The 27,941-nt window shown below is 36.8% G+C and overlaps 1 protein-coding gene across 4 annotated transcripts in view; it reads left to right on the forward strand.

The window, feature by feature from the left end:
* The window catches only part of LOC118183702 (proton-coupled folate transporter-like), a 60,468-nt gene that overhangs the window by 21,974 nt on the left and 10,553 nt on the right, over positions 1-27,941 (forward strand). For 2 of the 4 annotated variants that reach the window (XM_035353295.2, XM_035353293.2), the window contains exons 2-3: positions 10,670-11,628; positions 17,367-17,606. In XM_035353295.2, coding sequence (XP_035209186.1) covers positions 10,710-11,628; positions 17,367-17,606 — 1,159 coding nt within the window. In that variant the 5' untranslated portion in view covers positions 10,670-10,709. Of the gene's footprint in view, positions 1-641; positions 830-10,669; positions 11,629-17,366; positions 17,607-27,941 lie in introns of those variants that run through there. The other 2 variants (XM_035353294.2, XM_035353296.2) reach the window with 2 other exon arrangements.

Consider the following 27,941-nt stretch of genomic DNA (forward strand, 5'->3'; position numbering starts at 1 on the left):
GCCCCTCGCTCCCTATTTTAACTTCGCTAATATTTCTTTATGCTTGATCAGACAGCCTGGCTCAGTAAAAGTAGGCGGCCAGTGCAACTCTGATTAAAAATCTAGTTATAACCACGTGCAGTGCTGATAAGCACCACGTGTTTCTGTGATTCCTATTTTCTTCTTTCTATGTATTTCTTTCTCCTGATGAGGAGGGACCTTTAGCTGCCCTCGAAATCGATTGAGTGTTTCATTATACCTACGCTAAATATAAGGTTGTTTTTTACGATTTTGATTGTCACATTAGCGTGTTTCTCTTCTAGTTCTAGTCTAAAACCTTAAGAGCTTAAGAATATTTTTTTCCAGATTAAAATACACATGAATACAAATAAAAATATTAGAATAATAATAACTTAAAACACATATTAAAAATTGAAATTCGCGACATAACAGCTCGCATGCCATTGTTTGCATGCGTGATTTAAGGTCTCAATGCATTAGAAGGGAAAAGCCATCCCTACAAAGTGATTTGCTGCGAAATTCATTCTCCCATACCTTTATCGCCGGTACTATTTACTGATAACAAACGGAATCACTTTTTCATATCGTCATGGTGACGTGTGCTTTTATTTTTATCTTTATTTTTATCGCTTTACTTTCGGTCTTCGCACAGTAATGTCCACTACACATAGCAAATTAAACTTCTCCTCACGAAATAATTTTTTACGTTAGATGTTTTTTTCTGAGAAAAAATCTTTAGCACGGGAATATCTAACGTATGTTAGGTCGTATAAATGGGAAAAAAAAAAAAACTAAACAACTTTCTTCCAGGAGTACACGGGAAGTGCAGGTACGTCAACAAATTTACCTTGAGCAAAATATTGGAAAGCATTTTGTTACTCATTTTCTTTCTGTACAGTTTTCACCATGAATTTGAAAAAAAATTTAATGTAACATTTAGAATACGAGCATATTACTATGTAAAAATACTTGGCGCTTACTTGTAAGATTCAAAAACTCATAAAATGTTCGATATTATTTTTATCCTTAAACCATTTTAATATACCTGTTTAATGCTTTTTAAAAAATATTTTAGTTTATAAATGCTATTTATTATGTGGTAGTTAATGTATGCTTAAGGGGACTCATACACCTTAAACCCCACACGATATTCGAATATGTGACTGTTGCAAGAATTGGGATATTTTATTTATTTTAAAAGCAATTACTTCCAACTCTTTACAGCTGACTACATAATATAGCTGCTTTGGAAACTAGTAACCAGAAAGTTTGTGTTGCCACAAATATTTTTGTAATTTAATCCTCTTTGTGACAAAATATTTCGCCATGTTTCCACCTTGCGCGCATGATATTTTAAAAATGGCTAATGGTACATCCTTGAAATTGGATGGAATTCTTTATATGGGCACTTTTTCCTAACTGAACCAACAATCTGATGAATATTTTAATATTGAAAAATTTTATGGACGAAAACATAACAAATTTTGTTAATAAAATACATTTTACTCAACTCAAAATAAAATAAAAGTTTAATATGAAATTTTTAGAATTTTAGGTTCACAGTAGTTTACAAATGTTATAAAAGCTATATATTAAATATGGAATTAAATTATGAAACAATGTTTTAAACTCTGCGCGCAAGTTGGAAACATGAGGGAAAATGTTGTCACAAATCGGATTAAATTATAAAAATATTTGTGGCAACACAAATTTTCTGATCACTATTTCAGAAAGTAGCTATATTATGTAGTCAGTTGTAAAAAGTTGGTAGTAATTGCTTTTAAAATAAATACGTTATCCCAATTCTTGCAACAGTCACCTATTCGAACATCTTATGGGTTTTAAGGTGTATGAGTCCCCTTAAGATTTTAGTTCTTAATAAGCTGAAATTTCTCACCGCCTTTTTTTTAAAAAAAAATTCTGATAATTTATTTAGATTTATTCTCTGAAGTTTGTGATGTAAAAATTCAATAATATTTAAAAATGAATAAATTTTCCAGATGGTTTCTTATCATTTAAGTTAAATATGTTGCTGTTATTGTAGTGGCTTATCTCACTTGTCTGACAGTAACAGAACAAGCCCATGAAACTCTTCGTGGCAAGAAGTATAAGACTGCCTCTGTCGTTTGCAAGAGCCTTGAGTACCATATAGGTGACATTACGACTTTGCTCAGTCCCCCCAAATTTGGTGGAGAGCACCCCGGGGGTCATGTGTCCTAGGATCTTCCATTCCTCTTCACCTACCAAAAACCTCTCGAGAGAACTTTCGGATCGCCGTATATCCAACATTCTATAACAACACGCCGTATAACAACATATCCAACAATATAAACCTGCATTCCTTCTCCGGGATTCGAACCGGGGCCCTTCGGTACTTTAGTCAGCATGGCTAACAACTATCCTGGTTGGGTGGCACGAAACAGAATTTATAGGAAAAAAGGCCTTCGGTTGTGGCCGAGTGCTTAAGACCGAAGAATACTGGTAGTTCAACCCGGATTCGAACTGGCTGGCTGCATGGTTGGTTTCCGTGGTTTTTCCTCATGCGTAACGTAAGAACGAGCCAGTTTCCCTTAACCAGGACGGTTATTCTACGCTACGAGAGTCGACAGCAAGTTGTGGGCCGCCAGATGTCGCTGCTAGTAAAAAACAGGTCTGCCCGACATCCTATATTCTCTGAGTACGGAAGTTGTCGAAAGCGCGTGAAAAAGTGTTGCCGCGTCGTCAATCAGGGTTGTGCAGTTGACGTACCAAGTAGACATTGGCTTTGTATGTGTTTTCGCCGCTGATTTTTTCATATTTAAACGAAGAATACGGTCGTAGATCTCTGAATCGGTGGCGAATTTATAGAAAATATGTTGATGCTTTTGCTCTGCCAAAAGATGTTTTTATTGCGTATTTCAGATTGCCAAAATTTATAGTTATTTTAATTTGCAATGAACTGAGAGAGTATTTGGAGCCACATTCAGGAAACAAGAACGCAATTTCTACTGAAAGAAAGGTTATACTATTCCTGAAATTATAGATATAAATTGTAATTGTATGCTTTAAAAATGTAGAAGCTAATAAGTTTATCAGGCACATAAACCTTCTTCATTTAATACAAATATAGACATCCGATAAGCTTCTACTCGATTTATGTGCAGCAAGAATTACGTTTACTTTAAAATCTAACAGTTGAATACCTTACGAATAATACTGTGAACACAAAAAGGAATGTCGTTCATTATTACGCGAAATTCACACTACTGTAAAATAAAAATAAAACTATAAAATAGCTGTATAATATTTTTGTCAGTAGCTGTACTACTACTAGTGTGATACATTTAAAAATAAGTTTTAGCACAGAGGGCCTATTAATTTCGTTTTGCCATTTTGTGACGTTTCACGATAAATGGCGTTTCACTTTTCAAATCGTTGCCACCAAGTATTATCGCACTCTATTATATTTAAACAAATTAAATAATGAGGAATCTGCAGAATGTATGAATGTTTCTCGCACTGTGATAAAACAACGGTACCTAGAGCCATGAAATTCTGAATAACGTAATCCTCCATCCTAATATAGGCATCTGGAAGCCCAAATTTGGAACTGGGAATTTGTTTTATTATCTATTTCATATTTTGTAAAGCATTTATGAGTTTTTGATTAAGAAACCCAACGATTTCAAAGCGAGCAATGACAACATTGTACGGGAAAAAAAAAGAGGAAAAAAACATTTTCATCTCTAGCGCGCGAGACTATGCATCGGAAATTCTAAAGCTATGCTTTTTTAAATTATATGATATTGCTGTTGAATTGAATTTTATGGTTTAAGTGCGAAAAACATGACATTTAATAAATAAAGGTAACACGCAAAACGTTAAAAAAATGGCCCTTTGGGAGTAATAAAAAATCTGAAGGCTTTCAGATATTTTTTTTCTTGTGTGTGTGTATGTATGTAATTTTATTACATTTTAAAACTGGTTTCTAAGTGAGAACTGCCCATCAGCGGCCGAGTGCTGAACACTGGTAGTTCGGTCCGAGGTTCGAATCCCGCGAACGGGCTGGCTGCTTGGGCTTTTCGTGGTTTTCCCCCATGTGTAACGTGTATACAATCCAGTTTCCCTTAGAAAGTTCTCCACGAAGTCATCCCTCCCCTTAGACAGATAGCCCTCGTGTGCTTTGCCATAATTAAATACACACACACACACATTAAGTGAGGACTTTCTAAAGGAAACTGGCTCGTATACACGTTACACATGGGGAAAGCCTCGAAAACGCCGGCCAGCTCGTTCGCGGGATTCGAACCTCGGACCAAACTACCTGCGTTCAGCGACTCTACCGCTCAGCGGCTGGTGGACTTGTTAGCAGAATTATACTGCATTATTATTGTATTATGCTATAAAGTAACAATGCTATAAGACTGAGGGTTTGTTCATGGAATAGTACTTTTGTAACCTACTACAGTATTAAAAAAATCATAGTTTCTTTGCAAACTTAAATTTAAAAACATTACTGTTCACAGCATTCTCATTTTTATATTGTAAAAGAGATATTGATTATTATTAGTTTTCTATTTAAAATGTGTCGAAACGCTGGTTTGACAAGGACTTCAACTGCAGGAGACCTACACTGATTATTTTTATTTTAGTACTTGCATTGTGAAAATATCTTTTAATTATTTTCACAGAATAAAATCTTTTGAGAAGGAAGAATATTTAAACTGAGCCGTTCTTATATATATATAAAATTAAAATAACAGCAATGTAATATTAAAAAAAGGTATTAGTAATTGTGTGACAAAAATTGCAAAACGAATTAATCACACATACAGGATAGATTAGTTTAATTTTGGTTAAATATTTTATATTAAAAAATATTTTCTATCATGTTAATTATAGAATAAATTATTTAAAATATAGCATTTTGATGCGTGTGTGATAGTTGAATGCAGCAGCAATCGGCCATAGCGAATGAATTTTTGAAAGAAATAATTTTCATAGAAAAAGAAAATAAAAAAAGGGAAGAAATATTAAGAAAGAAATAGTTTCTTTCTAATTTCTTATTTAAAGAAATATTTTTTCAATAGTAACTGTAAATTGCGGGGAAACAGTTTTAATGTAAGCATGGAATTAAAAAAAAAAAAAAAAAAAAAAAAAAAAAAACTTACTTTGTTATTAGATTGTAATGCAAATTAATCATATTATAAATTTAAATGATTAAAATTGTTTATTTCTAAAAGGATTTGAAGTAAGCTTAATTCATCTACTCTTATCTATTTACCATTGCTTTCGTGGTATCCCATATCACTCTTTATTTCTTAGCTCTAAATTCCTGCGTTAACTTTCCCCTTATAAAACGGGATTTTCCTTCACATAACACAGCAGCATGTTCTGCTGCGTGTTGGTCATAATACTGTTTTGTGCAATTTTTTTCGAATTACAAATGCAGCGTGTGAGTTAGTGAAATAATGGGAGAATATTAATAGAACTTCAGTCAGCGCGCGCTATAAATTTCGTCACTCGTCTGTACTGCGATTGGTCTAAAGCTCCTTGAAGCCTTGTCCCCTTTCAGTAAAGTCAAATGGACCCACCCGCCCACCAACTGAGGACCACAGAATGGCTTTCTCCGATAAGTTGTGATGGCTGTCCATACCGGTTTTTTTGAGTCAATATTGTTCGCTCAAGTTGTAGACAGATCCAGTGATCATAGAATAGGCGTCCAGGTAACTGTGATTGACGAGTATACTCGTGACAGTGGACAAATTTAAGGCAGTGTGCAATGCCTAGTTTGTGCAATTCTGGGATTTTTTTTTAAGTGTAAACAGATTGATGTGAGTGAGTGAGTGAGTGAGCGCCAGTGTACATGGACACAGAATTTGTGCAATTTTTTGGCTCCTTATTTTGGTTTTGTGTGGCGGCCATTTTGAAAGTGTGCCTTCCTGGCGCCGATCTTGGCGTCAAAAAAGAATCGCCAAAAACCAAGGGGCACCAAATTGTAAACTTTTACCAAAATCCGGATCGAAATACCAGTGTTCATTGACTTTACCACTCGGCCGTTGATGGACCAAAATTTTCAAACCTTGCTTCCACTTCCTCTGGCAAAAGCAAAGAACTGTCTTTTACGAAACTCATTGTTATGAGAATCAGTTCCCGTTTAGGGTTTCAAATCTTGATCTGATTCTTGATCATTTGATTGTTGTGTTTGTGATTATGTCATTTACTGCTAGGTTAGAAATTATTCATCGCTCTTACATCGATTATTTTCCTTGCTTTCGATATAAATGAGTCATTTCATTAACAGATTTAATTCTTTCCTCAGCCGCTACGAGTGACATAGTGCTTAGTGAAAATTTCATTAACAGATTTAATTATTTCCTCAGCCGCTACGAGTGACATAATGCTTAGTGAAAGCTGACAGCTAGTTCGAAACATAAGGCCATCCACCCGGTACAGTGGTTAGCGTCGCTGACTGCTATGCCGAAGGGCCCGGGTTCGAATCCCGGAGAAGTCATGGATGTTTGTAAATGTATAGTGTCCGTGAGAACACTCTAAAAGTGCGGTAAGTCGAATAAGGCTGTTGCCGACGGCAAGCGTAAACTTGCGCTTCTTGCCACGAGGAATTTAATGGGTTTGGGCTGACTATAGATCAAACAAGTTAAAAGGTATTTCTCCCGCCTTCTTAGCGTGCCTTCGTGGTGTGGTGGTCCGTACGCTGGGCGCATATTCCAGAAGTCTGTGGTTCGACTCCCAGCGAAGGCGTTGCTCATTTTTCATGCTCCTGCTTAAAAAAAAAAAAAAAAAAAAAAAAACCGTCTCTACAAAGTGAACATTAGCAACAACAACATAAGTTTCGGTTTCTGCATTAAGACTTTACTGCATGTATGTATTTAGGCCGCTGTCGTGGGAATAATATTGGTCCACTTTCTGTGATGCACTTTGAGCCCCAAAGCAACTTGGGGTGATTTGGGGCCTTTTCCACGAACCTTGTCGAGCGAGTAATCCTTCACTAGAGAACGATGGGGTTTTTCTTAAGAAGAAATGAAGTTAATGACTGATCAAGAAATTGAGGAGCCACTAAGAAACTACAAAAAAGTGTAATGAGTATTCGATTTCGTATTGAGCATTCTGTAGGAAAACACAGCTGTTCCGGCTGAAAGACTTTCAGCTTTTTCTGCTCATTTGGCGGCTTTTATTTAAAGAAAAAAGTAAATAGAATAATATTACAAAAAATGTTCTCTACGTCTAATATAATAATATCTGACAGTGCTTCGAGACTTCAAGCTATAGTAGGGCAAATTCGCTCTCCATTAGTGAGAGATATTTAGTATATGTTAACGTGTACAAAACCAAACTTATATTGACACGTGCCCATGTAGACACTGATCAGTGTCTACATGCGCATGCGGAATGAGATCGCTGATCAGCTAGCAGGAGAGGCCGATGCTATTCGCACCATCGGTGCGATTAGCCGCTTAAGCTATTCGCACCAACATTAACCACGCATGCGCATTGAGTTGTCAAAGGCGGGTTTCTACCTTGGCGTAGTTTATCATTTTTTAAGCGTTGGCGACTTTCAAAAGCTTAGAAAGGAAAATGGGTTCCTCTTCTTATAAAAAGAAGGAACACATTTCCTTTTATTAAAGTATATATAAAAAAGGGCAGATTTTTATGTTCGCAATGTTTATCCTTTTCCTGAACGGTTTGAATAGTTTAAATGACTGATTTGAATGGGGGCAAAATCGTGTTGACATTTTTTGTATTTCTTAAAATACATTTAGCTTTAAAGATGTGTTTTGCTCAATCAAGCCTTTAATTCATTTGAAAAATTTTGTCCGATAAAAGATACTAAAAATTAGACAGCGGATTTCTGTGTAGAAAATTTAGACATGAAATCAGTTAAAAGAAATTATATGAACTATTAAATGAATTATTCTGTATGCCTGCTTTTTTTTTTTTTTTTTTTTTTTTTTTAATAGAAATACTTGGCATTTTCAGAACACAAAAAGTGCTTGAAAGAACTTTGAAATATTAGTACAAACGCATTAATCAATTGAATTGAAATAAATAATGGGATGTAATTTAAAAGACAGAAATAATTTAATGTAAGAGATTTAGATTTAAAAATTTGCACACACAAATGATTTATCAGATTTTATTAGGTTTTTATTTCATAAATAACTTTAATATTGAATATGGCATTTTAACCTATAAACATGAGTGGATACTGAAAAAGTGATGAATATATACGAATATTAAGTTTTCTTATTGAATAATAAATTCTGACAGTCCAATGCTGTAAGACTAGGGTCTAAGTTTGCATAAAAATTCCTCTGTTAAATAAAAGAATTTAATTAATTTCTGTAGTCTTTTTGTCAATACACTAAAGTTTTTTTTAAACTATTACTCGTCCTCTCTTGCAATTAGAACCATCATTAAATCCCTATTTTATCTAATCATTTCCTGAACATTAGCATGTATATAGATTGACTTCGTCTTTGTAACTGATAATTATTACTTGCAAATTATTCTCTTGCTGGTGAACTATAAACAACCCTTTTTATTGCTGAGTTAGGGTTAACAACCTTCGCTCTCACTACCGCCTGCCTTGTACCTGGGCTGCTTGTGCGCATGCACGAACGTAGGTGGTGTGAATAGCCTGTTAGCTATTCGCACGGTCGGTGCGATTAGCCACTGCGAGCAGGAGAAGCTGCAAACGGTATTTTAACATCAATTATTTCCTTTCCTAATCCAATTTTTTACTTAAAATCTCATTTAGAAAAAGATCTTATGTCACAATGAACATTTTTATGGTCACAAGAAGTCACTGGAAGAACATTTACCTTTTTACACATCCCTTCACGTAAATTAGTTTCTACAAATAGTGCAGTGAGTTGTTTTCTGATAACTCATGGACCTTTTGTGGTCTACTTATTTCATTTTGTGCTACGTAACACAGACAGTTGCATTTTCGGCTTACGAGGTACATTGCGGGGGGGGGGAAAGACAGTTCGATATCTCCCGTTCTACTAGGCCGAATGACAAAATTCCAATTGCATTTTTCATGTTTCGAAAGCGCGTCTTAGGATATATATTATATTTGTATATAGCGTTATTCTAACATAGATATTTTGACACAAAAGTGGACTTTTTCTGAAATGACATGCGAATTTTTTTCCCATATTTCGATTCTGCGACTCAAATTGTGCCAAACTGCCAAGTTTTGTAAAAATCGCACGAGTAGTTTTTAAAAAATTAGCTCTCAAAATTTTACCGCCTCAATGTTAATTCAGTTTGGTTATGTATTAATATCTTTTTTTTATTCCATTTGCTTGATTCCTTCTATCACAGTTCGAAATTAAGTTTATTCCAAATAAAATTCACTCCTTTTTTATGATTTATTTTAAAATTTGTATTTTAAACTAATTTTTTTTAATTTTGGGTAAAAATTTTGAATTATAATCTATAACGTTGTTTACCATCACCCTTAAAGTACATGTATTTCAAAGTATACCTGCAAAAAATTAGAGCTTTTTATTCAAAATTTCGGAAGATATGCGTGAATTTATACATTGGCGCGTTTTGAAATTTGGCATATTTGTTGAAAGCGATAATAACATCTAATGTGGCTTACGCACTTTGTTAAATTTATTTGAAAGTAGGAACGATGTGACTTTTTTCCCGTCTATGTACAATGGAAGGGAAAGGAAAATAGGCTGCTGTATATTAAGAAGTTTGCCAAGTGAATCATTCTTGATGCAAACTGGAAAAAATTCACCAAGCTAAATTTTTGAAATTCCTCCCTAAATTTCGCACGAAATTTTACAAAATTTAATATTTAGGCATAATTTGAGTCGTAGAATCGAAATATGGAAAAAAATTGGCTTCAGGAAAAGTCCGATTTTGTGCCAAGATACCTATGTTAGAATAACGCTATATATAAATCTAATATATATCCGAAGTCGCGCTTTCAAGGCATGAAAAACGCAATTTGAATTTCATCAATCGGCCGAGTAGGACGGGAGATATATAACTGCCTTTTTTTCAATACATTGACACTGAGCCCACCAGCGGCCGAGCGGTAAAATCGCTGAACACTGGTAGTTCGGTTCGAGGTTTGAATCCCTCGAACGGGCTGGCTACATGGGCGTTTTCGTGGTTTTCCCCATGTGTAACGTGTATACGAGCCAGTTTCCATTCGAAAGTCCTCCACGAAGACATCTCTCCCCTTAGGCAGATAGCCCTCGAGGCTTTGCCATAATCACACACACACACACACACACACTGACACTGAAAACAGATAACCAGAAATCTACAACATTTCTGGCTCTATACAACAAACAATGCTCGTGAATGGTTTCAGCAGATTCTCAGGAATTCTCTTCGCCAGAAGCTTCAGACTCTAATGAACTATCTTATTATAAACAGCGACATTCTCAAAGCAGTATAATTATCATTTTATTCATAATTTTTTACCTATTAATGTTATTAACGTAAGTAGCAGTCACGAAAGTGGCTTATAATCTTAGTGTGCAGTCACTAATAGAATATAACAAGTTACATCATTATCACGAAATTCTGTACTATTAGTGTAGAATTGTATGAACCAAATTTCTTTGAATGCCGGTAAATTACAGTAGCCGTATATTTATTTCACGTTCATTGATATTAGTTCTTTTTATTTCCTTAGATTTTCGCTACAAAATTTGGGGAAATTTGGAACCAATACGATGCAAGAACATTCTGCCAGAATACATGCCAATGATACTAGTCGCAATGATTATCAATCTCTCGATGATGGAGACGAAGACTGGTCAAGCAAATGTTCGAGATGTTTTCAAATTTTTAAATCCTTAAGGATAGAGCCGGTAATGTTTTTATTCATGTTCTCTTTCATCTTAAATTCAACATGCCTGACAAATATGATAATGGAGAAAGGTTGTCTGTATTACCTGAACTATTCCAAGGAAATATGCAGCAACCTCAGTTACTACAAGGACCAAAGAGATTCGGTGGAAATATTGGCCAACAACTACAATCTGTATCTGGACATGCTGGCTCCTATAGGTGCTACAGTTGTGATCTTTCTTGCTCCTTGGAGTGACAAATATGGACGGAAACCACCTCTAATTTTGGCATTGTTTGGGTTCTTCGTGAACGATGTAGGGATAATTTTGTGCACTATTTACTTCTACTCTGCGTTAGAGTACATCATACTTTCCAGTTTGGCAACTCAGCTAACGGGAGGCTTCATAGCCGTCATGACTGTCATTTACAGCCATTCTTCAGAAGTATCATCGGCAGCATCCAGATCCCAAAAGTACACTTATCTTCAGATTGCGTTTGGAATTGCAGTGACTTTAGGTGCTTTGGCAGGAGGGCAGTTGTACCGGTATTATGGCTACACGGTCGTGTATTCAACTATGGCGTCTGGTCATCTCATGGCTATATTGTGGGTTATTATCTTCGTGCCGGAAACAGCTGGACTGGACAGTAATGTCTCTTTCTGGCACAAAATGAGAGATCTTTGTTCCAGTCAGAACTTCACGAGTGGGTTTAAGTCGACCCTTAAGCATCGCGACAACAATGGCAGAACTCGTTTATGGTTTCTTTTGTTATCAAGCTGCACGGTTGCTATAACGTACGAAGGTAAGATCTTTGCTTTTGGCTGTCATTGTTTTTAGGACCAAACTTGAATTGAAATCAATTGCTTTTGTGTTTTATGTAATTAACTGATTTTACGTAAACTATACAGATGTATAACTGTAGAGTTTATGTGAATTAATCCAGTAACCATGTAATGTTCCAACCTATAAATTACAGCTGAATGTGTGGAACCTTAACACGTTGAGCGCCACGTCAGCCATTTGCGGCTAACACTAGACTTTCCGTTTAGACCGTGTCAGGCATCTGTGGCTGACACTAGACTTTCTGTTTAGGCCGCGTCAGCGCTCTGTGTGGCTGACACTAGACTTTCTGTTTAGGCCGCGTCAGCCATCTGTGGCTGACACTAGACTTTCCGTTTTGGCCGTGTCAGCCATCTGTGGCTGACACTAGACTTTCCGTTTAGGCCGCCATTTTCGGGTCATGCCATTCTCCAACAATCTCCTCCTCGTCGTCAGAAGATGATAAAAATACATTCTCACTGGGCAGTTTTATAGCAAGAATAATTTCACTGCTGCTATCGGTTTCACACTCTCGAACTGACATTTTGACGCTTAGGGTTAAAGAAAATTGTTGTCTACACAGGGCCAAGAACTGCATTGAACTGGTTTGTTGTAAAGGGAACACCGGCCACGAATCTATTTCGATAAAATGTTATCTAGTTAGCCAAACAAAGAAAACAAAACAGATTTGGCACATAACGTGTTGAATGAATGCCCATAGGAATCACATTCCAAACGTAAACTATCTTCTACTGCTATAAAAATCACTGGCTCTACAATACCAGCGCTTTTAAGCGGCGCGCGTGGCCTGAACGGGATTGCCTAAGAAATACGCGTGGCGCTCAACGTGTTAAGAACTGGTAAGGGAATAATCGCTTAGTTCAGAAAGATAGAAACGTAAACGTACGAAGGGTTAATTACCCTTTATTATTCAAAATAAATTTGACAGTCGACTTCTTTTTGGAGTTTACAACGAAGCCTCCACTCGGGCTTGAACTCAGGAATACTAAGAATAAAACTTAACTAAACAGATATAGCCGAAGCTATCAAGAATCTGCAAGAGTTCGCCCTCCACGCTAACTAAACGGCGAAGTTATCAAGGGCCTAAGATACGCCCGAGCAAAGAAATAGCCTTAGAGAGAGTAGCCTAAAAGGAGAACGCGCGCTGGTCAGAATCTCTTGTTCTCTCACGAAGTCAGTAGAACTTCAACTTTAAATACTTGCTCTTCCTTCATTTGCATTTAGCCGCGATTCTGAAAACACGTTCTGGCAGGAAATTGTAAGCTAAAATTAAGAAAGATAGGGAAGTGGCTTTAATTAAAAATTAACTGTTAAAAAACTTAGGATAAACCTTACAACCTTATTATTTAGCATCTCTTACTACTGGCCCGAGTTCGAATCCAGGAGAAGGCATTTGTGTTTGTAAATGTCGGTGCGGCACTCTAAATATGCGGTGAGCCGAAAGTCCTCTGGTGTGGTTTAATGGAAGGGGTCAGGGGTGGGAGACCCTCGAGTTCTTTCTTTTCCCGAGGGTGCTGTCCATCAAAATTGGGGTGGAACTGAGCTAAATCACAGTCACTTGTATGGCTGTATTCAGACGGCGGCGTAAAAGGCATTGAGGCGTAGTCATAAGGGCATAAAATACGGGAATTCCGTTCACACACGCGAGAACGGGGTGTAAGCCATGGCCAATGAGAGAAGCTAAATTTGCGCATGCGTGGATGTGTCTACAAATTTCCCACGCTGTTCTCCTGCTCGATTGATTTCCCGCGTTCGCTCTGCTTGTTTTGTGACAGCGAAATCTTCTGTATTTCGCCGCTTCGTTTTAGCTTCGCTCTGATTGGTCAACGCTTATCCCAAACTCGGCATAAAGTTGAAAACTTTGAACCCTATGCCACGAACCCTAAACCAGATTTTGTGACGTTGCACAGACTGGTTGCCTTGGCAACGGAGCTCGGTTTATGCCCCCGTCTGAACGAAGCTTTAGGTGCTTGAGGCTGATGCCAACAACTGGAGTAATCTTGCGCTCCCTGCCACACGGAATTTCTTGGGCTTGGGCTGATGTTACTGTCAGACGAGTGAGCATAAGTAATAATAACTGCAACAACCTTATTATTAGCCCATAAGGGCGTTAGCACGAATGGGCTATTAACCTCGAAACGGGATTTTTTGCGTCGTCTACTACAAGTATAAACGGAGCATCATTTCTCAAATTGTTGCCACCAAATATTATCGCCCTGTATTATTTTTAAAGAAATTAAATAAAGAATATGCATGTGTGTGTGTATGTTCGTCGCACTGTGAAAAAAACGTTCCCGCATTCGCTCTGCTTGTACGGTACTTACAGCCATCAAATTTTAAATAATATATTATATGTTTTTAAAGAACTTAAAATATTTGTAACTTTTCAATATATTTGCATAACGTTAATATTATTTTTAAAGAAATTAAACAAAGAATCAGCATGTATGTATGGTATGCATGTATGTTCGTCGCATCGTGAAAAAAAGACGGCATCTAGAGCCATCAAATTCTGAATAACGTAGTCCTTCATCCAAACATACGCACCTGGACGCCCGAGTTTTGAATTTTATATTTCGTATTTTGTAAAATTTTAATGAATTTTTGATTAACAAACTCTAAGATTTCGAAAGCGAGCAATGATAACCCTGTACGGAGTAAAATATTTTTATCTCTAGCGTGCGAAACTGTCTAGCGGAAATTCTAAAGATATGATGTTTTTAAATATTTTATGATTTTGCTCCGTTCAATTGAATTGTTTGTCGAGTAAGTGCGAAGAGCGTGATATTTAATTAATAAATTTAACACACAAAACGTTAATAATAAAATGATTTTTTTTTAAAAAAAGAGGTTTTTTTTTTTTTTTTTTTTTTTTTTTTTTTTTTGTCTAGTTTTAACAACTAGATGTTATAGCAGTCTTATATACAAAATTTCAAAGTTATAGGATTAATTGTTTCTGAGTTGTGAGACATGTATACATACGTACGCATGTACAGACGTCACGAAAAAGTACGTTCTACAATCCGTTTCAAGAAAAAGTGTGCTTTATTCTTGTCCATACCCACAGATGTCGCACAAAAACATTGTTAAATTACATTCGAGAGCGGTCAAAATGGATATTTTCGTTGAAATATGATACCGGAAATTTTTTTTTGATTACAATACTTTCTGTATTTTGTACAAGGAAGTAAAAAACTCAACACTGAAGTATTCTGTTGTATTTTTAAACTGTAAAAGACAGCAAAATCGCAATTTCCGTCACATGAGAAAACAAAGATTTTTTTTTTTTCCCTAGAATAAGTATAATTTTATTCTACTGAATATAATTAAAGGAGATTATGAAAAGTTAGATTTTTAAACCGTATGCAAAGTTAGATTTTTAAATTTTTACGAAACTTAATTTTTAAATTTTAAAATGGCGAAACTTGAATATTTTTTTTTCCTTTCAAACTTTTTTTGTAACTAGAAATATATGTCTGTGAAAAACATATCCAAATTGAACGCTGTATCAGGACTTTTGTGAACACAGCGTCCAAATTCTGCTAAATAATTCTTGATAAGACAAAGGTTTTAATTTTTCCTGCTATGGCCGATATATCTTCATCCCTTATTCATTGAATAAGCTTTTAAATAATCATGGCTGAAAGATAATTGAATTGCCTCTAGAAATAATCATAAATCTGCATCTATTGCTGCCAATTCTTTATAATACAATTAGTTCAAGCGTAATTAGCGAAACTAATTAATTACTATAAAAGTAATGGCAATAGTTCCTAAAATAAACAATAAAACCATAATTATGAAAAAATTTAGGAGATTTGATGAAAAGTTCGATGTGTAAAATGTTGTCAAGAAGAAATAAGGTGAACCTCATTTTGTAAAAAGTCCAACACTTATCTCCAAATGAGCAGGCATGCAGCCAACTCAAACTTTACCTCATGTCTAAAGCAGGAACGATGTAAGAGTGTAGGTTACTGAAATTCATATGAAATTCACTAAAGCCTACGTCATGTATGAAGCAAGAAGGTATAAAACTGTAGATCACTGAAATTCATCTGAAATTCACTGAAATGGCTAATCTTTGGAATATGGTAACAGTTAATTTGGCGACATTTTGGTAAGGCGATAAAGGTTACTAGCTAGGACTTTAGCAGTGTACATGGATAAAGTCAAGAGTGTGCGCAATGCCATTTTTGTGCAATTCTGGGATTTTTTTTTAAGTGAAAATAGGTCAACGTGTACATGGATACCGTGTATGTGCAATTCTTAAAAACCCGGCAAGCAGTTTGCGATTCTGCACTTTCTCCCAATTTCGCACCCAATCTTCGTCATGATTAAGCACTGTTGTTCCATAAAAGTTCTAGCATAAGCGTAATTAGCAGATTGTTGAAAAAAAATGTCAAGGGAAAAAAAAAAAAAAAACATGCCTTTACTTCGTGAAAACAAAATGGCGTCCAAACAAAAACTAGCAGGTTGCTGTAGCAGGGTTGGTCGCCAAAAAATCGCCAAGTTACCATAATCCAAAGATTAACCCTGAAATTTTATGTCATATCTGAAGAAATTAGATAACGGAGGATCTACATTAAATGTATGTATGTTTCTTGTATCGTGATGAAACAGTTGTACAGCCATCGAATTTTTAATAACGTAACTTTCCACCCGAATATGTGTATCTGGAAGACCAAACTTGGAATTTGTTTATTATCTGTTTCATATTTTCTAAAGCATTTATGAGTTTTTGATTAACTCAACAATTTCAAAGCGAGCAATGGCAACACTGCACAGGAAAAAAAAAAAAAAAAAAAATTATCTCCAGCGTGCGAGACTGTGCATCGGAAATTCTAGAGATATGCTCTTTTAAGTGTTTTGTGATACTGCTGTTGAATTTTGGTTTAAGTGCCAAGAACATGAAATTTGATAATAAAGGTAACACACGAAATGTTAAAAACGCCCCTTTGGGCGTAATATAAAATTTGAAAGCATTCAATTTATTTTCTTTAGCCCAAAGGGCATTAGCCCCGCTTAATTTTGGTTTGGCATTTTGCGTTGAAAACTTTAAATGTCGGTTCAGTTTTCAAATTGTTGAGACCACATATTATCGCTCTATGTTACTGAAGAATCTGCTTAAATGTATATATGTTTCTCGCATTGTTATAAAACGACAGTACCTAGAGCCATCGTATTTTGAATAACGTACGTTTCCACCCGAATATGGGCACCTGGAAGTCAAATTTGGAATTTGTTTTATTATCGATTTAATATTTTGTAAAACTTTTAACGAATTTGTTGATTAACAAACTCAACGATTTCAAAACGAGCAATGGCAAAACTGTGCGGGGGGGGATTTTTTGCGATATTGCTGTTGAACTGAGTTTTATGGTTTAAATGCGAAGAAAATGATATTTAATAAACATAGGTAACACACAAAACTAAAAAAAAAAAAAAAAAAAAAAAAAAAGCCCCTTTGTGCGAAATGTAAAATCTGAAAACTTCCAGATTTGTTTACGTTGTCATTTTTCTATTTTTTCCCCCTTCCTTCCCCATAGAGAATTTTAAGAGTGAATTGATTATTTATTTACTATGTATAAAATTGTTCCTGTTAAGTTCCTGGTAAGTTTGTAATTGTTAAGTTGTCCCTTAAATGAATGTTGTTTCCCATTAAAATAGTGTCCTTTTAAACAGCTATTGTCTTCTTTTCAGTGTTTACGAATATTAATTATGTATATGCTCATCATATGTACGGTTGGGATCCTGCTATATATTCCGAAATGTGGACCATCTTCAGCTTTTCGGAAATGATTGTTGTACTGGGATGTACTTCCCTCTTTATTCAAGTTTTCAAGCTCACAGATCCTGTCCTAGGAATTATAGGCAGTGTATCTATCATAGGAAAAAATATCTTCATAGCTCTGGCGTATGAGCTCTGGCTGTATTATTTAAGTAAGTTCGCTGTTGCCATTTTTCAGTTTGATTAATCAAAATTTATTTTGGAAGGGTAATAATAATTTTCTTAAAATATTTTGCAAAGAATATATATGAATTAGTTCAACTGACTTTAATGACTCTCATTTCCAAGTTTTGTCGTTATTAACAAATACTTGGGGTAATTAAGACACAATAACACGCCGAACAAATACTAATTCAGAAGTCAAACAACAAAAATCAGCGTTATATTTTCAAATTTTCGCTGGGAAATATAACGCCTTTGTAATCTCTGCACCACTGCCGTCACTTGAAAGCAATTAGTTGCCAAGGGTTTACAAATTGCCACTCTGCCATAAATGTTCACAGCATGAAGTTACCCTCTTTCGTGTACGCTGTCATAACGGTTGATACCATATTCCTTGCACACCCCACAAGGTTTGCTGTTTCCGTAACCGATGCTCCACTTAAACGCACTCCAACTATCGTTCCTCTTTGAAACTCTGGCAGGTCTGACATTTCAACTTCTCACAGAGAGTTCGATCGAAACATGCAACGCAGATGACTGCAGTTCAGAGACTGATACCTTCCTCTTCACGCTCAACTAGGTGGCAGATTTCTGTTGCAGGTGGCGCGGCTGTACTGCAGTTGTGAAATACGTCATACTTTTTCACAGGTGTTCGCATTATTTTGTCCTCCATCTGTACATATACACAATTATTAGGCACGTAATAATCACTAGGTTCTCAGACATTAGATATATTGTATACATATACAGGGGTTGGACAAAAATATGGAAACACCTTTAAAAAAACATGTTTCTTTGCTTAATATGGTGTAGGAAACCCGTTGGCATCCAAAACAGCTTGCAGTCTTCTCGGAATGGATAAATACAGTTCCTGTATGTTTGCCAAGAGAATATTATACCATTCTTCCTGCAAAACGGTGGCAAGTTCAGATAACGATGTTGGCGGTGGATAACGAGAACGCACTTTCCGTTCCAATGTAGACCACAAAGGTTCGATAATATTCAGGTCTGGTGACTGTGGTGGCCAGGGGAGATGGGACAACTCATCCTCGGGATCAGAAAACCAGTCCTGGACAATGTGAGCTGTGTGAACAGGGGCTTTGTCGTCTTGGAAGACACCATCACCATCGAGGAACAAAGTTTGTACCATGGGATGAACTTGATCGGCCAAAATGTTCACATAAGTCTTGGCAGTCATGTGCCCTGACACAGTTATCATGGGGCTAGCAGAGAACCACGATATGGCTGTCCAAACCATAACAGAACCCCCGCCATGTTTCACTCTTGGCAACAATCAGTCTGTATTATAGGCTTGAGATGGCGTTCTCCAGACGTAAACTCGGCCAGAAGTGGGAAACAATGTGAAAGACTCGTCAGACCATATTACTCGCTTCCACTGCTCTATAGTCCAGGCCTTTATGACTTAAACACCACCTTTTCCTGTTACGGGCATTAGCATCACTGATGAGTGGCTTTTCAATTGCAGCACGGCCAGCAATTCCCTGTTTATGAAGCTCCCTTCTAATTGTTTTGGTACTCACAGGGTTCGGTAACACAACATTCATTTCAGCAGTAACTTTTGCAGCTGCGGTCTTCTTATTTTTCGTCACAATTGCCCTTAATGATCGCCTGTCACGATCATTCAAGACACACTTTCGTCCGCGCTGTGATTTAGCAGATGATGTTTTTCCGCTTTTTAAATATGCAGAATAAATTTTCGATACAGTACCTCTTGAAACACTAAACACCTCGGCTACCTTGCTTACGGAAGCACCTACCATACGTGCTCCAACAATTTGCCCACGTTCGAAGTCTGTTAACTCTGACATAATGCAATGACAACCTCACATAACAGTACTCCGACAACAACTGAACTGTTTAGCACATTCACGAAGTTGTATGGGTGGCGTCAGTAGTCAAGAACACCAGCGCCACCTAGATATTTCATTAAAATCAATCTTTCTTTTCAAACATGCATTTTACAAGGTGTTTCCATATTTTTGTTTATCCACTGTATATAAACAGATGGTTCATAATACAGTGCTATAAAAAGTAATAAAGGCGGTTAATTTTAAAGTGTGCCATTAATGTGGTTTAATATGTGCCACTTCCTTCTTGGTGTTTTAAATTCAATGTTGAGCAACGTAATGATATTTTTACGTAGGGATTCACTGAGATATGAATATTATTTCAAGGGTTTAACAGTGGTAAAGAGATTAAGAGGTCCTGGCTCATGGATGGATCATTGGATTCATTTTCCAATATCATAGCAAAGTATGTGGATTTGACTATTGCCAGCCAGTGGCACTCTCCTGTCATTCGTTTGGTAAATGGCACACTGCGGGGAAGGGGGGATGGGACAGTTCTATATCTGCCGTTCTGCTGGGGCGATTCATGAAGTTCATCTTGCGTTTTTCATATCTCGAAAGCGCGACTTGGGATATGTACTAGATTATATATAGCATTGTTCTAATGTAGGTATTTTGACACAAAATCAGACTTTTTTTTTAAATCACTTGCCTTTTTTTCCATATTTCGATTCTAGGACTCAAATTATGCCAAACTGCCAAGTTTTGTAAAAATGGCACAAGTAAAATCGCTTTGAAAAATTAGCTCTCAACATCTTAGCTCCCTCAGTGTTTGGATTCTTCCTTTTGCATTTCAGAATTTAGGTTCATTCCAAAGTTCACCCATTTTTTTATGATTTATTTTTTAACTTTGTATTTTTAAATAATTTTTATACGTTTTTTGAAAAGAAAAATTTGAATTGTAATCTATAAATTTTTTACCATCAACTTATCTGGTTCAATGTTCCGTCTTACTTTCTTCGGGAACATGCAAGGACCTGACTCGGAACAGAGAGCTTACTAAAGCTATGTTCAATAACTGTGGGAAGTAGACAGGATACACAAGAAGGGTATACAAAACCCTTTATTTTTCTCTATTTACAATAATTTCCGTACTTCGGAATACAAAGACCCACTACTTGTGGTCTAAACGTAAGAATATAAAAATATAACTAAACTCTAACTTGACTTTGAAATAATAAACGTGGAAGATTGGCCTTATATTAACAGGAAGCCTTATGTAGTACAGAGAACTGTTAACACTACAATACGTTTAAAATTATCAAGAGGATTAAACCTCTGGCCTGGAAGGCAACCAACAACTGAGTAAAACTTCTAAGGCAAGCGGCCTGCTTCGTCTAACTCCTTCCTCTCTCTCGCTTGGCAAAAAGCCACAACTTAAGTACTTGGCGTTCGCCAGACAAATTTTGCATAAATAAGTTAACGCTTTAAATTCTGGCCGGAAGTAGAAAATAAGAAGTGATAGTAAAGATTTAAAATAAAATAAACGTTAGTAAAACTTAAGATCCTTACATACTTCCCGCCAGAGTTAATTAGTTTGAAACTGAGGTCTAAAACGACCTTGTTGAAAACTTTTAGCTCTAGAATCTAACGCGAGATCTTTTACGAACCCAATCTTTTACGAACATTTCTGACTAGAAACTAGAAATTTAAAAAAAAAAGAAATTTGTTTTTACAATAGCAGCTCCAAGGACACGCAATTTTTCATCTGTACTGCATCTAAACAGGAGCTTTTATTCAAATCTGGTTCCTTCCAGAGATCTGGAAGGAAAACTAGTTTAATGAAATGTTACACAATGAAATGGCAAGTAACATGCATATTTATATTTCTCTTAACATTCTTATTTCATTCATGACTATTTTAATTATCTCTCCCCGTGCTCTCTGACATGTGTTGTAAAAGAACACCAAACACGAATGTGTTTATGTATACGTGTTCAACACTTCCTCCTACAATCAAAACACTAACGTGTTAAAAATTCAACATACCAAGACCTCGTAACACACCCTAACTTCAACTCTAAACCCTGAGGTACTATTCTGAAAGTGTCTAACTCTGAAGTGTAGCGTCAGAGAGCCTAACTACATTCATTCAACCTTTAACACATATTCACCATGATTCGGTCTTTTTACAGTCACACGAATAAAAAAATTTTTTTAACATTACTTTCACTTTTACCATATCACGGTATTTCTTAACATTTAAAATAACAGTTCACATTGTATATAAGAACATATTAACATGCCGTTAATTTTATGCATTTGAAAACATACATTAGTAGTACATTGTTAACTTCTATTCTTTTCTAAGCAAGTGCCAATTCTTCTACATTGAAATAATACATTTCAAAAAGTCTTTCAGACTAAAACTTCTTTCTTGCCAGAATGTTTTAAATAAAATTTATACAATAACTTTTACAATATTTAAGTATTTACACATCGCTATTATACATCAACTGTAGTTTTACGCGCGAGTAATTGAAAAACATAATACCAAAATCGGTAACAACTCATTTCTCGCCCTTTTGGTGATAAAGGTAGACCTCGCATGAGGTAAAACTTCTTGAAATCTGCCACTTGCAGTAAGAATGAAAGATTAACTTAAGTTTGCAAAGTAACATAAAATTTTACTTATCTTTGTGATATTCGGACATTCTTTTCTGAGCCCAGTCCTGGAAGGTAGCGCAGATTCTCGTTTGATTTATCCTCCTTCTTGTGCGGGCTCGCCCTTCAGTGCCTTCCTCTAGAAGCTTTCTTTTTTTTTTCCAGTTCTGTCACCCTTGAATACCTTCTTTTTCGCCTCTGCCTGTGGTCTTGGCCGTTTGATGGCAGCTGGTCTTGGCGGAACCGGGAGACTTCTTTCGCGTTCCTGCTTGGACCTCGTTGCTGGCCGTTCAAATTTTCCTTGTAACTTTTCCTCCGCCGCTGGTGGCCCTTCCGCAGTTCGGCGACATTTGCTGCGGAGAGTCCTGTCGGATGAGTAGATCTTCCGTTTTAGAGCCGGGTTATAGTTGCCGTCATTTCTCCTGGCTCTCTTTGCATACGTCGTCCTTCTCCCTTCTTCATTCTGGGGGTGTTCGTGAGCTCTCTTTTCTGGACGGTGGAACGGCTTCTTTTTCTTGTTACTTTCAATTTTCCCGCGGGGAAACTTTCTTTTCACTTGCTCCTGCCTCTTAATGGCTTTCCCTTGTACTTGTCGTTGTTCCAACTCTGGAGCTTGTGCCTGCAGTGTCTGCCGTGCCGGATCTTGCAAAAGATCTGTAAATATTTGCATTTTATTACGATCATAGTAGGGTTTGATTTGATCAATGTTTGTGGAGCAGGTTTCACCATTCTTGGCTTTTAATACTACTACAGCGTGAGTTATTTTTTCTATGACATATGGTCCTTCAAATCGTGGAAAAAAATTGGCAGTTTTATCTTCTGGTGCTGAAGAAAGCGAATGCTTAATTTTTAATACTTCATCCCCTACTTTATAAGTTACTCCCCGTCGTTTCAAGTCGTAATACAGCTTTTGTTTTCTCTGTGCTACTTCCGTATTCTTTTTTGCTTCTTTAATTAGTTTTTCTATATCACCCATTTTAAATTCTGAGGATCTTTGTTGCACATAAAATAATTTATCTAACGGCGTTATAATCTTTCTGCCTAAAAATAACTCAGCAGGAGTTTTGCCCGTTGTATCATGTTTTGCGGTCCTAAGGGCGAAAGCAAATTCATTGACATAGTTATCCCAGCTTTTATGAAAATTTTTAACATAACTACGGATAATTTTCACTATATTTCTATTGACCCGTTCCGCTATATTTGATTGCGGCCGATACGGGACCATTTTTAAATGACGTATGCCCAGTTTTTGGCACATGTCTTCAAATACATTACTTACAAATTGAGGACCATTATCCGATATAACTTTTAGGGGCGCCCCGTATTTTAAAATATATTTATTTAAAATAGAATCAGTAACTAATTTCGCGGAGGCTCGTTTTAAGGGAACAATTTCGGTCCACTTACTAAAATGATCAACCATAACAAGGAGATAGCGACTTTTATTTAACTGACTTTTCGGGAAAGGGCCCAATAAATCGATGCCAATTATTTCATTTGGAAATTCGGATTTAATACTATTTAGAAACCCGGCCGGGCGGAAATTAATATAATTAACTGCTTGACATGTTGGGCAGGACTGGACATACGCCCTTGTTAACTTTTGCAGTTCAGGAAAGTAGACTGCCTCGCGTACGCGTTGGATAGTTTTTCGAATACCAGCATGAGAAGCTAAAGGGCTGTCATGGAGCTCCTGCAGGATATTTAATCTAAGACTATGGATAACAGGTCGAAATTCGTTGTTGGAATTCGTAGTTTTTGTATAAAATAATAGACCATCTTTTAGTTCGTAATGGGCCGCCCTATTTCTTATCGCCACAATATCTTGGTGGCTAAAATTTTCAGGATCCTTTAAATACTCATAAATGCTTCCAAACTCAGGATCCTTACCCAGTTCGGTTATTACAGTTTCTCGGGAATTTATTGTACATGCTGTGAGCATTGCCACCTTTACGGTATTCCCTTGTTCATCTATTTTAATTCTTGATAGGGCATCTGCTACGATATTTTCCTTTCCGGGGGTATGCTTGATTACCAGATTATATTCTTGCAGCTTGAGTGCCCATCTTATTAACCTTGGGGATAAATTTTTCCCAGAGTACAATCTAGTTACCGCCGCATGATCAGAGTACACTGTTATTGGCGCCTTTCCAAAATAGACTCGGAACTTTTGCACTGCTAACAGAACTGCAAGTGCCTCTCTCTCTGTCGCGGAATAGTTTCTTTGTGTTTGATTTAAAGTTCGGCTAAAAAATGCCACGGGCTGCTGATTTTGCGAAAGTACCGCTCCTACCGCATAATCCGAAGCATCCGCTGAAATTTCTAAATTCTCATTCTTTTCAGGAAATTTCAGCACCGGGGCTTGCGTTAATGCTTGTTTTAATTTTTCGAAAGCACTATTGGCTTCGGCCGTCCACGAGAATCTTGCCTTTTTCCTTTTTAATTTTAACAATGGCTCAGCGATAGCCGCAAAATCTTTTATAAAGGACCTATAATATGAACAAAGTCCTAGAAAAGAAGAGAGCTTCTTTGCCGTGTTTGGAGTCGGATACTTTTGTACAGCGATTATTTTTGATTCGTCTGTCTCGATTCCTTTCTGAGATATTTTGTAACCTAAATATTTTAATTCAGGGGCTGCAAATTTGCACTTTTCGACATTAACTTTTAGACCGGCCTCATTTAATAAAGAAAACACCTGTCTTAAATCCTGTACATGTTGGTCGAGATTATCACTAGTAATAATGATATCGTCTAAATAGATAAATGTGGACTTTCCAAGAACAGGCCTTAACACAATGTCCATACATCGCTGAAATGTTGCCGGTGCCCCTGAAAGGCCAAACGGCATACGCAAAAATGCATAAGTACCAGACTTGGTTATAAAAGCAGTCTTAGGCACGTCCTCAGGCCTAACCCCTATTTGAAAATAACCAGTCGTTAAGTCTAAAGTCGTCATATATTTGGTGGATGTTATGTTCCTTAGAATTTCTTCGATAATAGGTAACGGATATACCGGATATTTAGTTATGGAGTTTAATTTACGGTAGTCAATTGCGAATCTCCACCTTTTTGGATGTGTCAAAGGATAGTCATTGTTTTTCTTACATAAAACCACCGGGCTAGCATAACTTCTTGAGATGGGCGTTATGATCTTTTTACGTAGCATATCGGTGATATGCCATTCTATAATTTTTTCCTTATTCTTATCATACCGGTATGCTTTGTGGCGAACTGGCATTGAATCTCCGGTGTCAATACTATGGTTAGTAACCTGAGTAAATCCTGGAATATCACTAAATAACGAAGCAAATTCACTTACCACTTGTCGGATTCTTCGTTGCTCTTCATTAGGCAGGTGGTCAAGGTTTAACATCGGCGGTTCAGGCTTTTCTTCACGAACTGGTTTCATTGTCAGCTTAAGGGACGCTTCATTAAAATCTAGCGTTGCTTGTGCCTCTGAAAGAAAATCTATTCCTAAAATAATATGTGCTTGCAGATTCTTTACTATGAAAAACATCACCTTTACTTGTTCGTCCTTGATACGGACATACAGCGGTAATTTACCTATACACTTACATCTTTCTCCTTGCGCAGCTAACACTGTCGTATTATCCAAATTATATATACGATATTTACGAAAATACTTCCTAAAAAAATCTTCTGCCACACAGGAACACTGCGCGCCTGTATCCAGGAGTGCGGTGGCTGGGATATTATTCACCAACACTTCAATCTTCGGAAGAGTCAAATTTTTCACCATTACTGTATTTAACTTGAAGGAAGAGGGGTTTTCTTGGCCTTCGGATTTCCGCACCCTCCCGTCAGCAGAAATCCGTTTGAGTTTAAATTATTTTTCATTTCCGTGCTTTCCTTCTTTTTCCACTGGCCTTGAGATTTTTTCCTGGATTGCTATTGAACTGTCGACATTCGCCGGCTGTTTTTGAACGCTCGGGTTTCCTTGCCCACTGATTCGCTTTGCTTCCGTAGCCGTGTGCTTGAGTTTCCTGTAGTCTTGGCGCACCAAATTGGTTTCGCTGTTGATATTGGCGTCTTCTTTCAATGTCCGCCGTTCTTCTACTTTCAAACTGGATTCCTAGCTTAAATAACTTTAACAGTGTAGTCGGATTTCTTAATTCAATAAAGTCTTGCACTTGGGGCAGTAACCTCGGCAAAATCACTTGAATTATCTCAGGATCCGGACGGTTTCCATACAAGAGTTTGAAGACGTGAATTTTTCTTAAAATAAAACTTGAGAGATTTTCGATTCTTTGTTGATATATGCTGAAAAGTTCCGTTTCTAATTTCGCACGATCCCTTACAACAGGGAAGGCTTTTAGTAGGGCAGTCTTGAAATTTTCGTAAGTATAGGTGGGACTTCCTGCTTGACCCAAGAGACTTCTGCCTATACATTTGAACCAGGTAAGCGCTTGGCCCCTCAAAGCGCTGGTAGCTAAGGTAACTTTTTGAAATTCGTGCACGGGGTAGAGCATGAAGTGGTCATCCAATTTTTCCAAAAAACTGGTTAACGGTGAGTTTCCATTAAATGTTGCTTCTGGTTTCATCGAAGCGCGCATGGTCTGGACGATGTAACCAGATCCTTCCAGGGCGGCAGCTGGCATTTCTAGATTCTGAGCCGCTTCTGCAGGCAGCACAGGCTCCTCTTGAAACTCGGCCATGGTTATTCTTCTTCGTTGGGCGCCACTATCAAATTCAATGTTCCGTCTTACTTTCTTCGGGAACATGCAAGGACCTGACTCGGAACAGAGAGCTTACTAAAGCTATGTTCAATAACTGTGGGAAGTAGACAGGATACACGAGAAGGGTATACAAAACCCTTTATTTTTCTCTATTTACAATAATTTCCGTACTTCGGAATACAAAGACCCACTACTTGTGGTCTAAACGTAAGAATATAAAAATATAACTAAACTCTAACTTGACTTTGAAATAATAAACGTGGAAGATTGGCCTTATATTAACAGGAAGCCGTATGTAGTACAGAGAACTGTTAACACTACAATACGTTTAAAATTATCAAGAGGATTAAACCTCTGGCCTGGAAGGCAACCAGCAACCGAGTAAAATTTCTAAGGCAAGCAGCCTGCTTCGTCTGACTCCTTCCTCTCTCTCGCTTGGCAAAAAGCCACAACTTAAGTACTTGGCGTTCGCCAGACAAATTTTGCATAAATAAGTTAACGCTTTAAATTCTGGCCGGAAGTAGAAAATAAGAAGTGATAGTACTGCTTGTGCACCGTAGAAAAAAGGGAAAAGAAAATAGTTTGCTATAAATTAAGAATTTCGCTAAGTGAATTATTCTTGGCGCAAAGTGAAAAAAAATGCGCGAAGATAAGTTTTTGAATTTGAAGTCACGCTTTCGAGACATGAAAAATACGAATTTTGTCAATCGGCCCAGTAGAACGGGAGATACAGAATTGTCCCCTCCCCTTTCTTCTTTCTCTCTCTCTCTCTCTTCCCCCTCCCTCCCCGCAGTGTACCTCGCTATATTTCTAAGAAATATTCATTTTGAACTTCTCATAGTCTAACAGAGCAGAAAATAACAATGAATAAGAAGTTCAGAAATGAAATAGGTACCATCTTTAGAAGCGTCTCTTTTTATGCTGGGACCTCATTACACAAGTAGACCGAATCCTGATTTCAAGTGATGTATTAATTCATGATTTTCAGCATAATCATAATCTAATTAGTTATTCTACATTAGTAGAAGTCTATTAATTAATTAATTAATTAATTAATTATTCTACCTTAACTCCTTGTGTAACCAAGCTTTTCGATAAAATCACACTATTCTTATATGTGCAGTTAGAGTTCTTTTAAGACAGATAAGCAGACAGA

Source organism: Stegodyphus dumicola, chromosome 2 (genome assembly GCF_044657685.1).
Source record: "Stegodyphus dumicola isolate Sdum_Otavi_A_Nest chromosome 2, ASM4465768v1".
Classification (NCBI taxonomy): domain Eukaryota; kingdom Metazoa; phylum Arthropoda; class Arachnida; order Araneae; family Eresidae; genus Stegodyphus; species Stegodyphus dumicola.